We start from the raw sequence: 22,874 nt of genomic DNA, 5'->3' as shown, positions 1-22,874 counted from the left end.
GCTACTAGTTTCAATAGTTATAAATGAACCTACCGTGACCATTAAGGACTTGTTTACCCTGTGGTTTTCCTTTCCTAGGTGTTGAATGGCATGAAGATGAAGCATTGTTTGGAAGTGTTTTGACATCTTCACACTCATCGTCCTCTTCTACTTCATCAATGTCATCCTGGGAACTTCCGAAATACATCATGTTGTTCGGCAGGGCAGGAGAGCCTAAGTACATTTAAAACAGAAACTGTTTTACTTCTCTTTGTACAATTCATATTAATTGGCACCCAAAGAACTATCATCATGTTTGATGGTACATTACCCATTCAGAGCTGAACTCACCAACAGTAGATTTCTGGGTAAAATCAATGGAAAATAGACAACTGCCACAAAACATTTTCTGTCGAGCACAACAGATCATTTCAGATTAAAACCAAAAATCAGGCCCACTAATATACAGAAAATCCATTTTTGATACATAGTATTGAGATCTATACCAGTGTTTTGGAGTTAAAAAGGCAAAAATGTATCTTTTTTTCCCCCACAAAAACCATAAATCGGTGATCCTGAACAGAACTCAATAGTTCAGAATCTCAGCAACAGGAAACATTTTCATTTGGGGAGGGGGCTTCAAATTGTCTCTAAGATTGAGACCATCCATTCAGATGCCTCTGCCACTTCCCTTCCTTCACCTTGTCCACAAGGCCAAACTTGCTTTAAGGTTCCCCCCTGCCCTAGCCCTGAACTCGCAGATTTCTCCAGTTTCTCTCCGATCTTCCCTCAAGCCCTCTCCAAGCTGATCTTGTCCATGAGACCCACTTCCTGCTCCCTCGATCCTATTTCCACCAAACTGCTGACCACCTAACTTCCTTTTCTGGCTCCCATGTTAGCTGACATTGTTAATGGTTCTCTCTCCTCAGGTACTGTCCCCTTCTCCCTCAAATCTTCCATCATCATTCGTCTCCTCAAAAAAACAACCGTTAACCCCCTCCTTGCAAACTACCATCCCATCACCAACCTCCCTTTCCTCTCCAAAGTCCTCCCAAATTCATGTTCATCTTTCCCGCAACTCTATGCTTGAAAATTCAATCATGTTTCCACCCCTGCCACAGTACCGAAACGGCTCTCCAAAGTCACAAGTGAAATCCTATGTGATGGTGACAGAGGTAAGCTATTTCTCCTCATCCTTCTCGACTTGTCTGTAGCCTTTGACACAGTTGACCACTCCATCCCCCTCCACCATCATCCAGCTGGGTGGGACTGCACTCACCTGGTTCCATTAATAGCGATCTAATTGTAGCCAGAAAATCTCCTGCAATGGCTTCTCTTCCCACTCCCACATCGTTACCTCTGGTGTCCCCGAAGGATCTATCCTTGGCCTCTTCCTATTTCTCATCTAAATGCTGCCGCTCGGCGACATCATCCAAAAACACGGCGTCAGTTTCCACATGTACGCTGACGATACCCAGCTCGACCTTACCACCACTTCTCTTGAGCTCGCCACGGTCTCTAAATTGTCAGACAGATTGTCCGACATCCAGTTCTGGATGAGCACAAATTTTCTCCAATTAAATATTGGGAAGACTGAAGCTATTGTTTTCGGACCTCGTCACAAACAGTGTTCCTTGGCCACTGACTTCATCCCTCTCCCCAACTTCTGTCTGAGGCTGAACCACACAGTTCGCAACCTTGGTGGCATATTTGACCCTGAAATGAGCTTCCAGCCACATATCTGCGGCGTAACAAAGACTGCCTAATTCCACCTCCATAACATCGCCCATCTGCTGCTGAAACCCTCAATCATGCCTTTGTTACCTCTAGACTGGACTATTCCAATGCACTCCTGGCTGCCTCCCTCATTCCACCCTACGTAAACTCTGTTGCCCATGTCCTAACTCCCACTGATCCATCACCCCTGTGCTCGCTGACCTACGCTGGCTCCTGGTTAAGCAACACCTCAATTTCAAAATTCTCATCCTTTTCAACTCCCTCCATGGCCTCGCCCCTCCCCATCTCGAATCTCTTCCAGCTCTACAACCCCCCACCCGAGATATCCGCACTGCTCTAACTCTGCCCTCTCGAGCATCCCTGATTATAATTGCTCAACCATTGGTGGCCGTGCCTCCTGTTGCCTAGGCCTCAAGCTCTGGAATTCCCTCTCCACCTTGCTATGTCTCTTTCCTCCTTTAAGATGCTCCTTAAAACCTACCACTTTGACCAAACTTTTGGTCATCTTACCCTAATTTCTCCTTATGTGGCTCGGTGTCAAATCTTTGCCTTATAACACTCCTGTGAAGCGCCTTGGGAGGTTTTACTACGTTAAAGGCGCTATATAAATACAAGTTGTTGTTGAAGATTCACAGAATATAAGATGAAGGAATGATACAGATATGCAGAAAAGGGTTAAAAACACAAAATAGAAGGCTATTATAAATGAAAACTGCTCAGACTGGAAAAGAGGTTACAAGCTGAGCAGCCCTGTGATCATTCATTGGAACCTTTGCTTTTTAAAACTATAGTAAGCAAAAAACTCAAGTTTGACTGCAAGACCAAAAAAGGAAATGGGACAAATAATGAGGAAGAATACAACCAGATTCACAAATTTTTGGATCTTCAGATATGTGCGCAGATACAATTCATTGTGGATAAGCGTTATGGGCCCAAGTTTCGGGCCGTGCCTAGAACGGCGTAGCCCCGACCTGGACGCCCGTTTTTCGCGCCACAAAGTGCGCCTAAAAAAAAAAACTTAGATTCTCCGGCTCCTTGCTGGTTCTCTGGAGCCGGGCGCGGCGCAGCACGAGCTGTAGGGGGCGGAGCTAGGTCCCTGCGCTGAAAACAGTGCCGGGACCTCTGCACATGCGCGCTACAGTGGGCGCGCATGTGCAGTAGCTCCAGGCGTCCAAAACTGTGTGGGAGGGGCCCGAAGCACGCAGCCCCTAGCCCTGGCCGAATGGCCTCACTGGGGTTGCGTGCATAAGGCTGCCTCCCACGCCCGGCTCCTGCTTCCTCCCAACACCGACCCAACTCCCGCTCCTCCCACCCCCCCCCCACCGGCACCGACCCAACTCCCGCTCACCGCTCACCTCCCCCCCCCCCACCCCCCCCGGACTGGACCCGATCCGCGCTCCCCACCTGACCTCCCTCTCCCTCCCTCCCCCACCAGCCCCGCCCCTCCGACCCGACCTCCCTCCCCCCGCCCCAGACATGAACCGACCCGACCCACGCTCCCTCCCTACCCGAACCAACCCGACCTCCCTCCGTCCCCCCGACCCGACCCGCGCTCCCCCGACCCGACCCAAAGCCACCTACCTGTAAAATCTGGTGCTGGGGACGGGCCCTGCCCGAAGTCTTGGGCCCGGCCGGGCCCGGCCCATTCAGCCTCCCTCCCCCTTCTCCTTCCCCCTCTTCTCCTTCTCCCCCCCTTTCCCCTCTTTCCCCTTCCCCCCCCCCCCCCATCTCCCCCATCCCTCCCCCCCCATCCCTTGCTGTCAGAAACACAGACACTGACAGATAGAGAGAGACACACACAGACAGACAGACAGACAGAGGGATAGAGACACTGACAGAGACACACTGGGGGGGCATCCCAGCACGCTGTTGGAGGGCTCCTGGTGCTACAGTCGGTAAGTAGAAAATGTTTTATTTATTGATTTAAAAAAATATATATATTTATTATTAATTTTTTTTGATTGATTTATTGGTTGATTTATTGATGTTTTTATCATTTATTATTGATGATGGCTCTTTATTTGTAAAACTGAAGTGTTTAATGTTTGTAAACTTCCCTTTAAACCCCCCCCCCCCATTTCCTACGCCTGATTTGTAACCTACGCCTGATTTTCTAAAGTGTAGACAAGGTTTTTTTCCAGCGTACAAAAATCTTCACTTACTCCATTCTAAGTTAGTTTGGAGTAAGTTTTCACTGACGAAACTTTGAAAACAGGCGTAAGTGGCCGGACACGCTCCCTTTTGAAAAAAAATTCTGTTCCAAAGTGAAACTGTTCTAACTGACTAGAACTGGAGCAAACTAAATGCCGAGAATTTGAATTTCTAAGATACTCCGTTCTACACCAGTTGCTCCAAAAAATCAGGAGCAACTGAGGTCGAAACTTGGGCGCAAAGTAACTCGCATGGGATCACTGGACCATTGTTAAATGGATGCAATTCTGGAGTGGGAATGGACTGAGGGATACGGTGAGAAGATAGGTAGTGAGGATTGATCCAAGGGAAAAAAACTGATGCTGAGTCAAATAGCCTTTTCCTAAAATGTCTCACAATAGACTTCAACAACAACTTGCAGTTATATAGTGCCTTTAACATAATAAAGCATCCCAAGGTGCTTCACAGGAGCTTTATCAAACAAAATTTGACATCGAGTCACATAAGGAGATATTAGGACAGGTGACCAAAAGCTTGGTCAAAGAGGTGGAGGAGCATCATAAAAGGAGTAGAGAGATGGGGAGAGGTTTAGGGAAGGAATTCCAGAGCCTAGGGTTCAGGCTGCTAAAGTTACGGCTGCCAATGGTGAAGCGATAAAAATCAGAGATACACAAGAGACCAGAATTGGAGGAGCGCAGATATCTGGGGAGATTTCACTGTAAATTCCACAAAATCAAGATGATGGTATCATTTTTTTAAATCTTTCCCTCCCCTCATTATAAATGAAACCAGAAACATCCAGTAATTAATATAACACAATTGTTGTTTTGGGTGGGAGGGGGGGCAGGAACAGAATATACTGTCAACATAAAATACTTTCTTTACCTATCTGTCCAGGCAAGGTTGTTAAAAAATAATTTTTAACTAGAATTTTTACCGTAGATTTCTGAAGATTTAATTTGTTTTGCCTCCCTGTAAACAACCATCATTGCAAGTCTGCAGTCAGTAGAAAAGCTGCTCAACTCTTTTCAGCAATGATGCTTTAGGAAATTGGAAAAATTGGCATTCATTCCACATTGATTGGGAGACAAGGAACTTATAAGATCGGCATAGTACATAGCATTGAATTCTGACCAGCATCCAGATTAGAATGGATACTGATTTTGTTATAATTTCAGTTGAATAGCTCCTTGCTAAGCAGGGCGGAAGGAGACCAAATAAAACAAACATCAAAGTCTCCTACAAAATGGGCTTATCACCTTTTACCATCACTTGCTTTGGGTGGGCGACAGGGAGGGGGGGGGGGGTTGGGGTGTGGGGAAGAAGAGACGACAGTGGGGAAAGTTGACGAGGAATTATTTCACATTGGTGATATTCCCACCCGTACTTATCTTCAGCCTTTAAGTGGGATACAAATAAAATTACAAAATTCTCAGGAAAAATCATAGAAAGCCAAACACAGACTCCTTTATCTTATAGAGGATGGTTATATTGTAAATATACAGCAAAAATAACATTACTGCTCCATAAATATCAAAAGGAAGTAACAGGGACCTCACCAGGTGCTGTCATTGTGAAGACTTGTACACTGCAACAATCTATTATATATTAAAATCCATAGGTGGGTCACGGCCTTCTATTTCAAAATGCACTGACAACTGATGTTAATGAGAAAATCCATTTACAAATGTCCATATGTACCTGCAATACGTGCCAAGCCTATAGGAGACTATGGGCCCGAAATTCATCAACATACTGCCCAAAAACACAAGTTTCGTCAAAAAACAGGTATATACCACTAACGGAAATTTCATGAGTGACATACCGGTGAGCGGTATGAACACCGCCCACCCATGTAGACCGACCATATACCACCCAAAACTGCACGTTTCATGACATACCACCAACATACCGCTGGAACTGCATATCGTCCTGGAGAAGGTGGATCTTAAGTGGGCAGTATGTACACAGAGCTGACAAGTTTATTTGATATTACACAGATCTTTAAAGTTCTCCACAGTTTGAAGTATTTTTTAAATGGATTGGAGTATTTTCTAGTGCTAGGCAATAATATAAATGATCTAATAAAGACTTATTTACTCCTTTATTAATGAACAATAATAAAAAATATTAGTTTCTCTCACTCCCCCCAGTCTCTCTCCCCCTCCCCAACAGCATTCTCTCCATACCATGTTCCCCTCCTCAACAGCGATCACTCCCCCCCTCCGCCCCCCACACACACACACACAGCGATCTCTCTCCTCACACCGCCCCCCACAGCGATCTCTCTCCGCCCTCCGCCCCATCCCCACAGCGATTTCAGGTTGTGTCTCTGGCCACTCGTTGGTGCCTCTCGGTGGTGGTGGGGGGGGGGGGGGGGGGGGGAGGAGGGGGAGGGGGCGGAGCTTGACAGCTGCGCGCGTGTGCACAACTCGGGAGCCGAAGATTCCTGAGTCGAAAAGCCTCCTCCACCGGCCACCACCCGCTGCACTCCATTCCTGCTACCGCCTAGAAAAGCAGGATGGAACTCCTGCCCACTCGGCCACAGCGGTAAAAAATGGCGCACCACCCGGGGACCACCGAAAAACGGGTGGAACTTGTGTTTCACCAAATTCATGTTGTAAATATCACACAACATTAAGCTCAAAATTATGACATTGTACACTGGAGTAGCCTGGATGCATGTCAGCAACTGAACAATTTAAAACTTATTTTTGAGTCTTAAAAATTGAGCCTTGAAATAAATAGAGCGCGTTTTTTTTTCTGTCCATAAGTTCAGCGTTGTAAAAATCTTAACCTCACTTTGTGGCCCAGATTATTCCCCCCTCCCCGAACTTTCACACTGAAAAAAATACTGAAATATGAAAAAGATAGACCAGTTCGATATAGTTCAGATGACAAGTTATCGACCTGAAACATTGGGCTCTAGTTTCGACCCGAAACATTGGGCTCTAGTTTCGACCCGAGTTGCTCCTATTTTTTTGGAGCAACTAGTTTAGAATGGAGCATCTTAGAAATTGCAATTCTCGGCATTTAGTTTGCTCCAGTTCTAGTGAGTTAGAATAGTTTCATTTTAGAACAGATTTTTTTCCCCAAAAAGGGGCGTGTCCTCCCACTTACGCCTGTTTTGCAAGTTTAGGCAGCGAAAACTGACTCCAAATTAACTTAGAATGGAGTAAGTGTAGATTTTGGTACACACAGAAAAACCTTGCCTACACTTATAAATCAGGCGTAGGGAACAAGAGATGGTGGTGGGGGGGCAGTTTACAAACATTAAACACTTCACTTTTACAAATAAAGAGCCACCATCAATAATAAATGATAAATAAAGGAACCAATAAAATCAAAAAAAATAGAAATAATAAAAAAATCAATAAATGTAAAAATTAAGTTCTACTCACCTACTGCAGCACCTGGGAGCCTCCAACCGCATTCTGGGACAGGGCCCCCCCAGTGTCTGTGTTTCTGACAGCAAGGGGTGGAGGGGAGGGGGAGGGAGGAGGATGGAGGGGAGGAGGATGGAGGGAGGAGGATGGAGGGAGGAGGATGGAGGGAGGAGGATGGAGGGGAGGAGGATGGAGGGGAGGAGGATGGAGGGGAGGAGGATGGAGGGGAGGAGGATGGAGGGGAGGAGGATGGAGGGGAGGAGGATGGAGGGGAGGGAGGATGGAGGGGAGGAGGATGGAGGGGAGGAGGATGGAGGGGAGGAGGATGGAGGGAGGAGGATGGAGGGGAGGAGGATGGAGGGAGGAGGATGGAGGGGAGGGAGGATGGAGGGGAGGGAGGATGGAGGGGAGGAGGATGGAGGGGAGGAGGATGGAGGGGAGGAGGATGGAGGGGAGGAGGGTGGAGGGGAGGAGGGTGGAGGGGAGGAGGGTGGAGGGGAGGAGGGTGGAGGGGAGGAGGGTGGAGGGGAGGAGGGTGGAGGGGAGGAGGGTGGAGGGGAGGAGGGTGGAGGGGAGGAGGGTGGAGGGGAGGAGGGTGGAGGGGAGGAGGGTGGAGGGGAGGAGGATGGAGGGGAGGAGGATGGAGGAGGAGGATGGAGGGGAGGAGGATGGAGGGGAGGAGGAAGGAGGGGAGGAGGATGGAGGAGAGGATGGAGGGGAGGAGGATGGAGGGGAGGAGGATGGAGGGAGGAGGATGGAGGGAGGAGGATGTGGAGGATGGAGGGGAGGAGGATGGAGGGGAGGAGGATGGTGGGGAGGAGGATGGAGAGGAGGAGGATGGAGGGGAGGAGGCGGAGGGAGGAGGACGGGAGGGGAGAGGACGGAGGGGAGGAGGACGGAGGGGAGGAGGACGGAGGGGAGGAGGAGGGAGGAGGAGGACGGAGGGGAGGAGGACGGAGGGGAGGAGGACGGAGGGAGGAGGACGGAGGGGAGGAGGACGGAGGGCGAGGAGGACGGAGGGGAGGAGGACGGAGGGGAGGAGGACGGAGGGGAGGAGGACGGAGGGGAGGAGGGTGGAGGGGAGGAGGGTGGAGGGGAGGAGGATGGAGGGGGTGGAGGATGGAGGGGAAGAGGATGGAGGGGGTGGAGGATGGAGGGGGTAGGGAAGAGGGGGGTGGGGAGAGGAGCCCCTGAATGGGAGGGAGGGGGAGGAAGAGGCTGAAAGGGAGGGGGGTGTGGAAAGCTGAACGGGAGGGGGAAGTGGTGGGGAGCTGAACGGGAGGGGGAGGCGGCGGGGAGCTGAACGGGATGGAAGCCCGAGTCCCGATCTTCAATGTCCGGTGAGCCTATTTGGCCAGGGCTAGGGACGGCGCTCTTTGGGCCCCTCCCACGCAGCCTGCACAGATTCGGGCTGCGAGGAGCTATTGCACATGCGCGCACACTCTAGCGCGCATGTGCAGAGGTTCCGGCACTGTTTTCAGCATCGGGACGTGGCCCCGCCCAACCCCTTGTGCTGCGCCATGCCGAGGCCGAAGACGTCCTGAGGAGCTCGCAGAATCACAAGGTAAGTTTTCGGCGCCCTTTTTATTTTAGAAAGTCAGCGCACCTTATGGAGGTGCGCCATTTTTACAGAGGGCGGAAACTTGGGCCCATTAACTCTGTTTCTCTATCCACAGATGCTGCCTGACCTGCTCAGTATTTCCAGCATTTAGTGTTAGTTACAGGTGTGTTGCATTGTTGGAAACTATTTGTGATGATTTAGGAGTATTATTGAGTGCAATTGTTTTCATTCTGTAGTTTAAACAAATATGCCTAATAGTATTAGACCAGTTAGATATAGTTCAGATGTAAAGTCATCGACCCGAAACGTTAACTCTGTTTTTCTCTCCACAGATGCTGCCCGACCTGCTGAGTATTTCCTGTTTTTATTTCAGATTTCCAGCATCCGCAGTACATTGCTTTTGTAACGGGCAGTGCCCTGGTGTTGTCTTCCAAACACACCCTCGAAACACAATTCAAGTTTCCAAGAACAATGTCAATAATTATACTGCTGGGCATTTTTCATAGTTCAAGTGCTCCACAGGATTGCGCTCACAGGAGATGCATCACTCTTAATCACGGGTGTACAGCTTATAGTTGTCCCCAAGATGCATTCACCATGGCTGGCTCATGGAATCACTCCTACAGTATGAATATTATAAAAACCAACCATTACATGTCTCTGAATCTCACCTGTCCAAAGACAGTGGCTTATACTGGGGTATGGTTCGATGGGCATTAGCACCCTTCATTTCACTACCTTGTCCATCTATCCAAATTTCATAGGAGAAGCTAGAAACTGAGTATCGGCTGGGTAAAGAGGCAGCACAGCTGGGCATCATCCTATTCTCGCCCAATTTACACTGTTTACCTGGAGGGATTACAGGACAGCAATCCTGACCCAATGATCCTGAAGCCAATTGGAGACTTAGAAATGTACCTACAACTAACTGTGGACCAGTGTTGTCCCAATATGTTAAGCCACTTTGTGGCTAATTGGTCATCCAGATGTGGATAATTACATTTATGATTAGTGAATAAAAAAAACTTCATTGGGCATATGATCTCAGTACTTATTTGCATGGCCTTTACATGTGCACTTTAACATTTTTGTGCGTTTATTAGTAAAATGGTAAGACGAAAAGCAGAGTTTGTTTTTGATTATTATGAGTGCTTTACTTCCTTGATTACTGAATGGTGGTAGATGTTAAGTAAATATACACTTGTGAAGTACATTTAGCTGTATTATACGAGTGTATGTAAGCTGTTTTCTACTAAAATTAGTGCATGTGGCTAAAACAGTGTTGTCGTAGCCACATCTGTGACTAGTCAATGATTTTTACTGGAGATCACAGCTGTGGAGCAGTCACTTTCAGTGTCAAGAGAATGTGGAGAAGCAATTAAAAAAGCAAAGAGAATGTTGGGTTATATAGGCAGAACAGTGGAGTACAAGTCTGAAAAGAAATTATGCTGAGGCTTTATAATGCACTGATTGATCAGACTTGGATTTTCACCACCACAATTCGAAAGAGACATAAATGCACATAGAGGGTGCAGAGAAGAGCAAATGTAAAGGAGGGAAAATAGAAATTAGGAAGAGGGACTTATTGAAATAATTAAAGTGCTGAATGCTAGAAATAGGTTATCATAGAAACTGTAGCACAGAACAAGGCCATTCAACCCATCGTGCCTGTGGTAGTGCTAGCTCTTCAACTGGTGCTATCCACTCTAATCAAATTTCCCTGCTCTTTACCCGAACCGAGAATATAGGTGAGTCCGGACAGGAGGCGGCAAATTTAAATACATTTATTAGTAAAAAAGAATGGTTCACTCTAAAAATGATAAATATGGCAAATAATCTGCTAGGTAAGGCAAAAAATATTAGGTGCAATCAGAAATGCAGTTGGATACTAGATTGGGTGAAGTTGGTCCTCTAGTACATTTAAATCAATGTGGTGAATGGCCTTTTATCATTCCTCACCTTTCTGCTTTTTCTGCCTTAGATACCACCGATTAAATTCTACAATGGAATGAGAACTACAGGGTTGTTGTGATGTGCAAGTTTTACTGTGGCACATTACAATCTTTGGCACTGTGGTTCCAAACTTCATGGGAGTCCAACATGGATTCGGTTCTGGGGTCACTCTGTTCACTGTGTGTATCAATGACTTACATATAGGCCTAGAAAGAGTGGGGTCGACATTTGCAGACAATACTGAAAAAGGAGGTACTCTTTGGAAGATTGAAGGAAGCTGCAACAGGATATTGAGAAGATGAGGGAAATGAGCAAAAAAGTTGTAGATGAAATTCAATGTCAGTAAGTATGTGGTGATAGATTTTGGTAAAGGTGGTTTCTACCTTGAATGGGAATAGACTCGATGTTGCACAAGATCAGAAGGATTTGCGGGTAGAGGTTCACAGGCTATTAAATGCAGCACCTCAGGCTTATAAGGCTGTGAAAAAGCACTAATGGAATTCTACGTTTTATCACAAGGTATCGAATATAAAAGCCAAGAGGTAATGATGAACCTGTATAAAACCTTAAGGCTTCAATCAAGTACAGTACTGGATTCCACACAATAGGAATGATATTGAGGTTATAGAGATGGTACAACACCAAGATGCTGTTTGGTATGAGAAAACATAAATACGAAGAAAGACTTAAATAATTAGATTTTTCTTTCATTAGAATAGCGCACATTATGAGACAATGTGATAAAAGTGCTTACAATTGTGAAAGAATGGGACAAGGTCGATCGAAGCAGATTGTTTCCACTAATGACGGGTCAATAGATGCCATATTAAATGCAACAGATTAAGAAAAGAGATGAAGAGAAACATCTTTACACAGAGTTGTGAGACACTGGAATTCTGTGTCATGGTTAGTAGTTGAGGCAGAAACGAAGTCAACAAGTAAAGATTAGATTGGATAGGTGGATGAAAGAAAAGATGATGAAGAGATAACGGATATGGGAACATGGTGGGTAAATGTGATTAGAAATACTTTCTCACATGGAGGGTATACACCAACATGAACTGGTTGGGCCAGATTCCATGCTGGTATTTCTGATATTTCTAAGCATAACCATGCTGATACTCACTGTAGCCATGTCTGGAGAGTGTTTCTAAGTATTATTGAAATGAGCGCTTCGGTCACACAGTAATAGTACAGTGTATTTCAGTTCACCCATCACTCAATTAGGTTTTTGGTGTTGTAAATATCTCTAAACCAGATTCATGAGACCCAAAGTTATTTTTAACTTACAGAACCTGCTCAACATGGTTTGTGCAACTACTTATTACCGAGGTCCATGTGAAGTGCTCTGCACAACAGCATATCCACATTAATGCACATTTCCAATGTTTATAGCATCTTTGTAATACAAAGCATGCATCACTCTATAAATGTTTGGGTTTTATGTGAGCCTGGGGACTGGAAACATTCCTTTATGTACCATTTCTGCAGAACCCATTACAAGATCCCAAAACAAAGACCTCATTCTTACTAAGAACCTTACAGACTATGTGACAGGAACGAGTCAAAACACAGTTGCAAATTAAATAAAACTTTACATTTGAAAGACTCTTGACACTGCTGAACACATTCACCATTTTTTTGGAAACAACTAGCTGTTTACAGTTTCTCTGCAAGAATTAATGTGGATATTCTGCAAACTCTTCATAGCAAATGCTCAATACCTAGTGGTCACTGTTCAGACTCCCTCTTCTCCCCCACCCCCATCACCATTTGTATCGCAACTTCATGGCTAATCAACGCTTTCCATTAGCAGACATTTTTCATGAACTGAACTCTGCTTCCTTACTCTGTCAAGTTATAGGTTAAATGTGCCCTGGTTTAACAATTTGGAGTATCTATTTGTACTAAATCTCCCTTCTGCACAAGCGTCTCCTGACACATGCACAGAAGTGAGAGTTAGGACAAATATCACAGACTCCACCCCCCACCCCAATTCCTACTAATCCTTTTCTGTGCATGCGCCCAACACCATGTTACCTCCAATGAGCAGCCGAACACATCCGCCAAGCCTCCCACAGTGCTAAGCTCCGAGCCGCTTATACCGCTGAGCTCCAAGTGGGACGCGGGCCCCGAGGCATCCTACAGCGTCGGGCAGAGCGAGAAAAGAGCTGGGGGAGGGAAGGAGGAGAGAGAAAGAGAGAGCTTGGGGAGAGAGCGTGAGCCTGGGGCGGGGAGCGGTGAGGGAAGAGAGCAATTTGGGGGGGGGGGGGGGGGAAAGAGAGAGCAAGAGCTTGGGGGTGGGGAAGAGAGAGAGAGAAAAAGAGAAAGCGAGAGAGAGAGAGAGAGAGAGAGAGAGAGAACGCGCTTGGGGAAGGGGGGAAAAGAGAGTGAGCTTGGGGGCGGGGGGGGGGAAAGAGACACAGATTGGGGGGGGGGGGGGGGGGGAATCGGAGAGGAGAGACGGATCACGTTCTTCCAACCCCCTGATGCGTGCATGCTTGGTGTGTGTGTTACAAGAGACATCGTTGGGGTAGATGAAATCCAGAAGTCACGACACTGTCACTATTCACTTCATACCCAATAAACCTGTTAACAATCCGCACACAATGCCCCATCTACCCATCTATGGGGGATGGGGGGTGGGGGGGGGGGGTGGAGTAAGGTCTTGCGCTTGGTAAGGGACTTCGGCTGTGGGAGGGATGCACTTGCGCTGGGGTAAGGGTCTTCAGCTGGCGGATGCAGCACTTGAGCTGGTATAAGGGACTTCAGTTGGGGAAGGGATGCACTTGCGCTGGGGTAAGGGACTTCAGCTGGAACTTGGCTGGGGGAGGTAGCACATGTGCTGGGGTAAGAGACTTTAGCTGGCGGAGGCAGCACTGGGGTAATGGACTTCGGCTGCAACTTGGTGGCTTTTGGGGAGATCTATCCTCTGTGGCTTCTGAAGTCAAAATGGATCAAATTACAAATTGGAAAATCAGTCAGAACTTGGGCTGGGCGGTTCCAGCTGCACATTCCAGAGGAACTTCAGGGTGTGGCTTATCCTCCAAGGGGAGCAATAGGTTATGTGAAAATGAGAGCCAGAGAAACGGCTGCCTTTCAGTTAGTACAAACAGACGCAGCCTTAACAATTAGCCCTCTAGTCAAGCTATATCAATCACTGGAGATCATGTCAGGTGTGCCCACCACGTTTTTCTGTCCCTCCTTAAAAGGTGGAACCTAACACCCCATCAGACCAATGCATAGTGGTTAAATATATAGAAGCCAAATGATAGTCAAAAACTGAAAGAGCACAATATTTAGCAAAAATAGAATTCACCACATCATTTTTAGAACAAGTTTCTTAGCATCTGTTAAGAACTTTAGGATATCATGTTGTATGTGGGCGGGGTGGGACACAAAATCCAGTTCACTCAGAATTTTAACTTTTTGTCTGAACTAAACTTTAGCAACCAGAGTTGTGATTTATGCCATGGGACAACTTTCATCTTACTGCCTTCCACCCTATCACAGACCTTCCCTTTTGTTCTTTCTTCCCCTCCCCCTTTCAGTGTTCCTTAAGAATCTGTTCATTTCGAACATTCGTCAGTTCTGACGATGGGTCATTGACCTGAAATGTTAACTCTGTTTTTCTCTCCACAGATGCTGCCTGACCCGCAGAGATTTCCAACATTTTTTGTTTTTATTTAATCTTACAGCCATTTCTTTGAAGTAAACAGATCTTGAGGTGAAGTGTTAATATCTGGATAGTGCTGCTCCCTAACTAATTCCCCTCAACAGAGTTTTGCCTCTAAAAAAAACAATTCCTTAATGGATCAATATTTTGTGCAGCCAAATACACAACAGAGTTGGTCTCCGGTAATCCTTGCCACTAGACCAAGACCTAGCTCTGTCAAGCCCGTGTGGTGCCACCACATGTCAAAAAATCCATGCACAGGCATCTTCCACTCTTCAACATGTAGTTCGGGATCTGGAATATTAGGTCCTTCATTGAAACACCTGTGAACTCATCCCTTTCGGCATGGAAGCAAGTCATCCTCGTTTCGAGGGACTGCCCATAATGATGATGATGTAACAAAAAATCTCATTTAAGAACAGATGTCCCATTGAATGTGATGACAGAGTCTATTTGGATATAAACAGTTACCAACTTTGACACAGAATAACGAGATCCATTCCTTACAGACCTCCCAGAGATACAGCTGGTTGAAACCTTTTATTAAAAGAAAAAACTTTATCTGACATTATGTATAAATAGACATTTTCTAACTTGTCACATGTCAACAGCATGTAACAGCAAATGCACAGTGAGGTGACTCTAATGGCATAGATACTTCTGAAATAATCAAAACATCATTTAACTTTGTTCCTCCAGGGGCACAGCTTCACTGGCTGCCGCCATCAGCAATTCCATTATATCTACCAGATGGGATTCTGGCCAGAGGTTGACTGAACTCTTTGCTATTGCTGAGCTATGTGAATCTTTTCTTCTCCATTTTGCCCTTGCCCCAATTACTCATTTGTAATTCTTGTATATGTGCAGCTTGTTCCTTTCTCCAATCAGCCCACAGAATAAACAACCACCTTGCATTTATAAAGCGCCTTTAATGTCATAAAACATCCCAAGGTGCTTCACAGGAGTATCAACAACAAAATTTGATACCGAACCACACGGGGGGGATATTAGGCCAGGTAACCAAAAGCTTGGTCAAAGAGGTTGGTTTTAAAGAGCATCTTAAAGGAGGAAGGAGAGGTAGAGAAGCGGAGGGGTTTCAGGGGGGATTTCCAGAGCTTAGGGCATAGGCAGCTGAAGGCACAGCCGCCAATTGTGGAGGTATGAAAATCGGGAATATACAAGACCCCAGAATTAGAGGAGCACAGATATCTGGGAGGAATGTAGGTCTGGAGGTGGTTACAGAGATAGGAAGGAACAAGGTCACAGAGGGATTTGAAAACAAATTTAAAATCGCAGCATTGTCGGACCAGGAGCCAATGTAGGTCAGCGAGCACAGGGCAAGTTCACACAGCAGGAACAGGGTTTTATATAGACAGGGCATAAAACCCTCTAAAGTACACTCACACATTTTTAATTAACTCTTTAGCAGATTTGGCAAATTAATTTGGTTATAAGGAATAAAATAGTTGTACTTTAATCATCAAACAGTTTCGGCAGAAGAAAATCTGCATTACTGAATCTGAAAAAAATTTTAATCTCCTACTTGGGAATCTACATTCATTTCCTGCTATTGTGTCCAGTGAAAACTAATTTACAGCACAAGGGAAACAAATCTGCTTCCAAGTTTCTGTATGTTCAAATCCATTGACTGCCAGATTATCAGTAAAATCAAATGCATCTCCACCAGACAAAATTCTGATTATATGAAGAAATAACTGTACGTGTTTGGAATCTTTGTGAGATACCACTGTTGAGGGATTAATGTGTCCAATAACGTGGGAAAAGAAACAAACAGGCGGAGAAAGAAAGGAGGAAGGAAGGAAAACTTCCAAAAAAGAAAACAAAGGAGCATTTATATAGCGTCTTTCTGGACATCCTAAAACACTTCACAACCAACAGATTCCTTTTGAAGTGTAGTCGCTACAGTTAAGTAGAGGGAAAAAATAGAACATTTGCACAGAGCAAGTCCCACAAACAGCAAAGTAGATAAATGTCCATTTAATCTACTTTGGTAGTGTTGGTTGAAAAACCAATTTTGGCCAGGACACCAGAACTACTACTCTTCAAAATGTCCATCTGAACAAGCACTTGAGTCTTTAATTTAACGTCTTAAGTGAAAGGCAGCACCTCTGACAATTTGGCACACACTCTGTACTGCAATGAAATGTCAGCCAAGAATATGTGCCCAACTTTTGGAATGGGTCTTGAGCCCCACAGCCTTCTGACTCAGGCGAGAAATAATGTTGTTGCATTGTGAACCACAGCCTATTTTCTTCCTCCTTCTCCCCTCAAATATTTCTCTAAGTCAGTTCAGTACAAAAACAATGGAGCAATTACAGCTTAAATGGGGGAATTTTAAACCCAAAAATCGGGCAACTCTGAGTCAGGTTAAATTGGCAGTAATCTTAATTTCGACCCCAAAGCACCTACTTCTGGTTTTAACGGAGGTGGAATGTGGGGTGGGGGACGATATTATAATGAGGCTGTGAGCCTCATTCTGAATCTCCAAGTTAAATATAAATCTGAGCGGTCAGGTTTCCCAGGACTGCTAGATCCAGGAGGTAAATAACGATATAACTGTATGTGTTTGGAAATTGTGAGAGATACCACAGTTGAGGGGTTAATGTGTCCAATAACTATTAGCTCCTGGATCCAGTGTCCCTGCCTCACCAGCCCCCCACCACCCTTCCATTATCCTGTCCCCCGCCCCCGCCCCCGCCCCTCCCCTCCCAAAAGGTCTCTGATCCCCACTCCCTCCAAACATGTTCTTCCTCCTCTCTATTCCCCAACTGCTGCAGGCCTACCCACCCAGCCTCTCAATCTGGCTGGCTGCTTGAAGGGGGGGGGGGGGGGGAGGGGGGGAAAAAAGAGAGAAACAGGAAAAAAAAATGTTAAATGCGGCAGGGCCTGATGGATCCCATTCTCTCGGATTTCCTGACTGCATCCAGCCCCCCTGCTCCCTACTTGCCTCTAAGTTAAAATCCAGCCTTTTCTGTTCTTATGTAGACTTAACAGCTTGTTTAAATTACAGCACTCCCTAATCTGGCAGCAACATTGCTTCAAAATAAATGGATGTCTGGATGTGTCAAGATCCACCTAAACAGGCGAGCTTTGCCAGCGTTCCAGAGATAGCAATAGCAACAGCCTCGGCAGCAAACGTAACCACAACCTTCCAAGTCAGTGGTCTGCATTTTTATGTCTCAGGCGGCCGGGGCTTTCATAAGTAGGCCAGTGATTTTCCAGACCGGTTATGGATCTTCCCTAATCATTGCTGCAAGTCCTATATCTGAAATAAAGTCATACAGTGACTTTAAACTAGTGCAGTGTATATTGCAGAGATGTAGAACCAGCAGCACAACATAAAAAGTGTATTTTTGGCGTGGTTGTTTAATATTAAAAGCAGCATTAGACTACCCAATACCCATTTCTCTAAAGTGCAGAAACTCTCATTTCCACCACCACAGCATTTTTCACCTTTCTGTATTTGCAAGACTGTAGCTCATACATACATATATATTCACATTTGTTACTTTTTAATAAAAATCAGACAATATATTGAGCTGCAAGTGTTTAGTGAAGTACATAGATCACAAAGTTCATCATCACACAGACATGTAACTTGTGTTCCTGAGCTCAGATTATACCATGCATCCAACCCCCAAATTGTGACCTTCCTTTAAGAAAGGTAAACCAGACAAATTATTTGAACTCCACCACTTTACAGGTCTTCCTGCACCATACGGCATTCCTCTAGGCAGGTGGATAGGATGATCTGTATCCACTACTTTATTAGCATTTCCCTGCAACTAGCACCCTTCTCCTTCTCAATCAGAAATTCAAGGCAAGCCTCGTGGATATTTAAAAAACAAATGGCAGGAATGCTGCAGAGGATTCGAGCTAGATCCCAATAATGGGCTTGGGAGGGCAGGGAGGTGGATTTGTGCTTTTCACAGGCAGGCATGTTAGTTACCCAGTAGGGAGCCCAATCGTTGATCACTTTTACACACCAATCCATAAGCTCTACTGATATTCTTGAGTAAAATTCTGATTAATAGACCATGTAACATTAGTCAGTCAGTTTAAGTTTGTACTTCATTTTTTTTGTCTTTTTACTACATTTTCACATTGCATTGTAAGTATCCTGGGAACTTTACTGACATTTTTCTCCCCAACATATAGTTTTCCCAACCGGATCTACGTCATTGCATCCCATGACTGTCACACAGCCTCCAACCCTAGGTCCAGTCAGATATTTATGGTATTGGGACTGCTCTATCGAGATCCATGGGTCACCAACACTACAGTACATGATGTTTCTTGCCTCTTTCCATCTCTTTCAATCTTCCACGTCTTTCCTTATATACCCAACCTCCTGCTCCCCTTCCCCAGAATGGAAGGAACCACATCTCTACTTTCCCACAACACAGCCCTAAGATCATTGCACAGTATGGACCGATTCACCAGCATAGACCTTCAAAGAGGATCGATACACTAAATAACATAGACTCCACTGGGTACTAAGATTGTAGGACTAGACACCAATTAGGGCCTCCAGCAACAGACCACTAATCTCCTTCAATAACAATGCTCAAAAATGATGTTAATAGTATGCACATACTTCACAGTTATCTGTACAAAATCACTTTCCTCTTATAGTTTCTATTTTCATTATCAAAACTATTGTCGGTATTACACCTCCTCAAGCATGATAAGTTTTAGCAATGCTGGCCTGAAAAAGGTTAAATTATTTCAAAACATTTGCTGGCACTTTCCCAACAAAAAATTATGTTAAGTGTGGTGTTTCATACTTCTGATGTTTAATAAGTCAAAAGATAGTCAAGGGTTTTTTCCAGTGTCTCTATTTTTCTTTCTGAAACGGGTCTGTTAAGTTACAGAAGGAATCAATTTTCAGATGCCGCTAAGCTCACTGGTTTATTCTTGGGTTCTGCTGCAAGAAATGAATATAAACTGCAATTCAGAAGACCAATGCAGAAACTGAAACAAAGAGAAAGCATTTATCCACTGCAGCAATTTATTTATTATCTTAAATAAAGATATTACTCAAAAAGGCAAGCACAAGTTAATATGTTGTAAAATTTAGCATTTGGTGGAATTACACAGGTCTTGCTCGTCATTTTCTTCCAAAGTGTCGGTTCAATTTTCCCCACTGCCGTTTTTTGACATATTGCAAGAGTTACTCCCGTTTATTTGGCCCCAACTATTTCAAAAAAATAACTTGCAAGTTTCCCCATTCTATTTTTTGAAATTGGCGCCACGCAGCCTGTCCTTTAGCTTTGGGGGGGTGGAGCCTAATGCCTGCGTTGAAAAAACAACGCCTCCCCCTCCCTGCGCATGCATGAAAAAAAAGGACATTTTTGATGTGACTGCTATGGGCACGCATGGCCAGTACAGCTCCCGGTCTGCATTCGGCCATTTTTAAAGAGCCAGTTGTGAGAGAGAACTTTTAATTCTCAGTGGAAAAATCAGAGCCGCAATACAATATGCAATGTGGCTTATGGACCAAGAATTTCTCACAGGATGAAGTGGAGGCACTAGTTATTGTAATTGAGGCCAGATAGCATGAGCTGGACACCAGCAGGTCATATAAAAGTTTCATCAAAATAAAAGAAGAAATGCTGGAACCAACTTGCAGAAGATTAACTGTGCACCACCCTGAGGTTTGGAGGCCAGTGCAAAAAGTGGCAAGACCTTGGTCAAGTAGTTAGCACAAGTAGTATTTTCATTTATTCACTGGAATTGCAATTGTAAATGTGACCATCAGTATGTCCCATCCAGCAGAAAGACACCCTCTCTAAAAGGTTATACCTTCATCTTTGCAGAGGAAGGCGACACCCAAGAAAAGGGAAAGAACTCAAACAGGAGGAGGCCCGGCAAATCTGCACCCACCGACATCCTTGGAAGACAGGGTCGTTGCTTTGATGGGCCCATCCTGGAGAAAAGCAACCACCACTTCACAAGCTGGGTCCACATTCGAGGGAGAGAGTAAGTCCTGCAAATTCCACAGTTGATTTTGCTAAAAGTTAAGTACTGCGCGGGCTAGCCATGTTTCGGTTCCTGGGGAAGTCTCCGTCAGCTACGCTTCGGTTGATGCAATTTGCTATCATTCATCGCAGTCCTTCAAGTGAGCCTCCTGCCTGTGCTGTGCACCCCTACTCATGCCACCCTGCCCTCTCCTTTGCTGCTAACCATTTGTCTGTTCTGTTATATTTTGCAGAATTTGAGGCCAACCCGGACGAGGCTGAAGCTGATCGATGCAAAAGAAGATTCAGACGCGGACAAGCCCAAAGAGGAGAACATCTTCCAATCCCATCTTCCAGACCAAGAGCATGGGGGTGAGGGGGAGGGAGAGGGGGAGGGGGAGGGGGAGGGGGAGGGGGAGGGGGAGGGGATGGATAAAGCCCCCACTCTTGTATTCACTCTTCAGGAAGTGCAGGTGCTGCCCACTGAGGTGCCAGGCCCTTTCCTGAGTGGTACGAATGTTGGGACATTCCATGGTTTCTCAGTCCGAGGCTGGGGATTCCAGTGGGGGGGCAAGCAAGGCACATTCTGGGCCCCACCGTCTGAGGCTGCGGATCCCAGTGGGATACAGCAAGGCATGCCCAGGACGAGGAGGGGAAGAAGAGCACAACAGCGCTCTCCTGAGGTGCAGGATCTAACAGATGTGGTTCAGATGACGGCAATGAGTGCGGAGAGCATGGATCTTACATGATCACTCCTGGACACCATCAGTGGGGTGGGTGATGAGGTATCACGACTTTCGGGAGAAGTAACAACACTCTCAAAGGAATGGGAACACTGTCCGGGCACGAGGGAGGGAATGTCACAGGCAGCTGAGACACTGTCGGCGCATATGAAGGAAGGAATGTTGGAGTTAGCTGCTGCAATAAGGGAACACGCCCAGACTCCACCACAGAATCAACTGTCACTCCCACTCCAATCCCCAAGCTGGGCCTTCCACATTACCGCCCCCCCGCCCCACCCCCATCAAGAAGTGCACATTACCCGAGATGTTCAAAAGAATAAGCTTGGTACCAACCCGAGAAACGCTGCACCATCGACTGCGGGCAGGGGTGGAGTCAACAAGACCAAGCGCAGCGGGCAGTCTTACAATATGGTGGAGGAGAGATGAGTGCATGTTGGAGTGGATTTTCGGACATAGCAAAGCATGATGGGGTAAGCCAACTATCTGCCTTTCCACTAAATTAACTTTGTACCAAGAAGCCTATCTGCTGTCCCTGATATGAACTCTGCAGCAACAAGTGATTCATGGCCAGGTGCAGGGCACTGTTTCATAGAAAGCTTTGCAACAGAATAACTAACCCGGACGAGTCCCCAAGGTCCCCAAACTCGCGCCATGCTATCAGGTTTCACTAGGACTAAAAAGTTGTATGTAAATGAATTGCGTTGCCATATGGATTGATTGGTTGTATGTAAATTAATTTAAATGATTGTATTCCGCCCCCTGTAAACTGCTTATAACCCCGCGGCACCAGGCACTCGGGGAGAAGGTGATTCGCAGATCGCGGGACCTCAACTCTTCTCCCAGAGCTCTGTTAGCAATAAAGTTGTCCCTCTTACCTTACCAGAGTCTATGTGAATTTATTTTCACTAACAAATTGGCGTAGTCGGCAGGATACCGCGGAGCTGGATAGTCGTATGACCCAGTAGAACGGGATAGTAGTCAATTTCTGACCACCCAGAAATTATACTGGGGGAAGCGGCTGGCCGGCGAAGTGGTATCAAACGAATAAAATAGATTCAGTAAGTAAAGAGACATAACTTGATAGTATGTGATAGTATGTGATAAGAGTTAAGAAATTCAGACTGTAGTGACGTACAACGCAGACTGAAAGTAAAGTAATTAGTGATGCGGGGGTTGATTATTTTAGTCCAATGTTCATAGGTGGTGATATAGAAATCGGTGCGGAAGGGAGCTGATCACTCCAACCAAAAGCCGGACTCCGGTGATAAGGAAACACGTTAATCTTCGCGAGCAAGACAAGAGGTCTCTGCGAGGTGAATCGTGGCCGTGAGTATTTAAGTTCGGAAATTCCATAAACTAAAGGGGAATACAGGAACATAGAATAAACATCTTCAATGGCAGGTAATGAAACGGACGTAAAATGTGGACCGCCCGGGTCCCTAATTAACTCTTACATGACCGATCGACAAGTCTTAATTAAAAAAAGGCAGAAAGACAGCTGGGATGTATCTCAGACATTAGAACAACAACGAAATTGGATGGCAAAACCAAAAAGGCCGGAGTATTACTAGTACATCAGTTAGCAGGACTAATTGAGCAAGTAAAGGACGTTAGAGAGAAAAGGGAAGAGAAAAGTAAACAATTAAGTCAGGCACAAGGAAAATGTAGAGAATGGGAAAAGAAATGCCTGGCGTTAGAACAACAGAT

General features: G+C 45.7%; 1 protein-coding gene across 1 annotated transcript in view; it reads right to left on the bottom strand.

The window, feature by feature from the left end:
• The window catches only part of LOC139264363 (protein Jumonji-like), a 447,980-nt gene that overhangs the window by 129,092 nt on the left and 296,014 nt on the right, over window positions 1-22,874 (bottom strand). The window contains exon 5 of the mRNA XM_070880677.1: window positions 34-213. Within this exon, the coding sequence (XP_070736778.1) occupies window positions 34-213 (180 nt within the window). The remainder of the gene's footprint in view (window positions 1-33; window positions 214-22,874) is intronic.

The sequence above is a fragment of the Pristiophorus japonicus genome, chromosome 5 (assembly GCF_044704955.1).
Source record: "Pristiophorus japonicus isolate sPriJap1 chromosome 5, sPriJap1.hap1, whole genome shotgun sequence".
Taxonomy (NCBI): domain Eukaryota; kingdom Metazoa; phylum Chordata; class Chondrichthyes; family Pristiophoridae; genus Pristiophorus; species Pristiophorus japonicus.
Note: the sequence above shows the minus strand (reverse complement) of the source record. Positions and strands in the feature narration are given on the sequence as shown.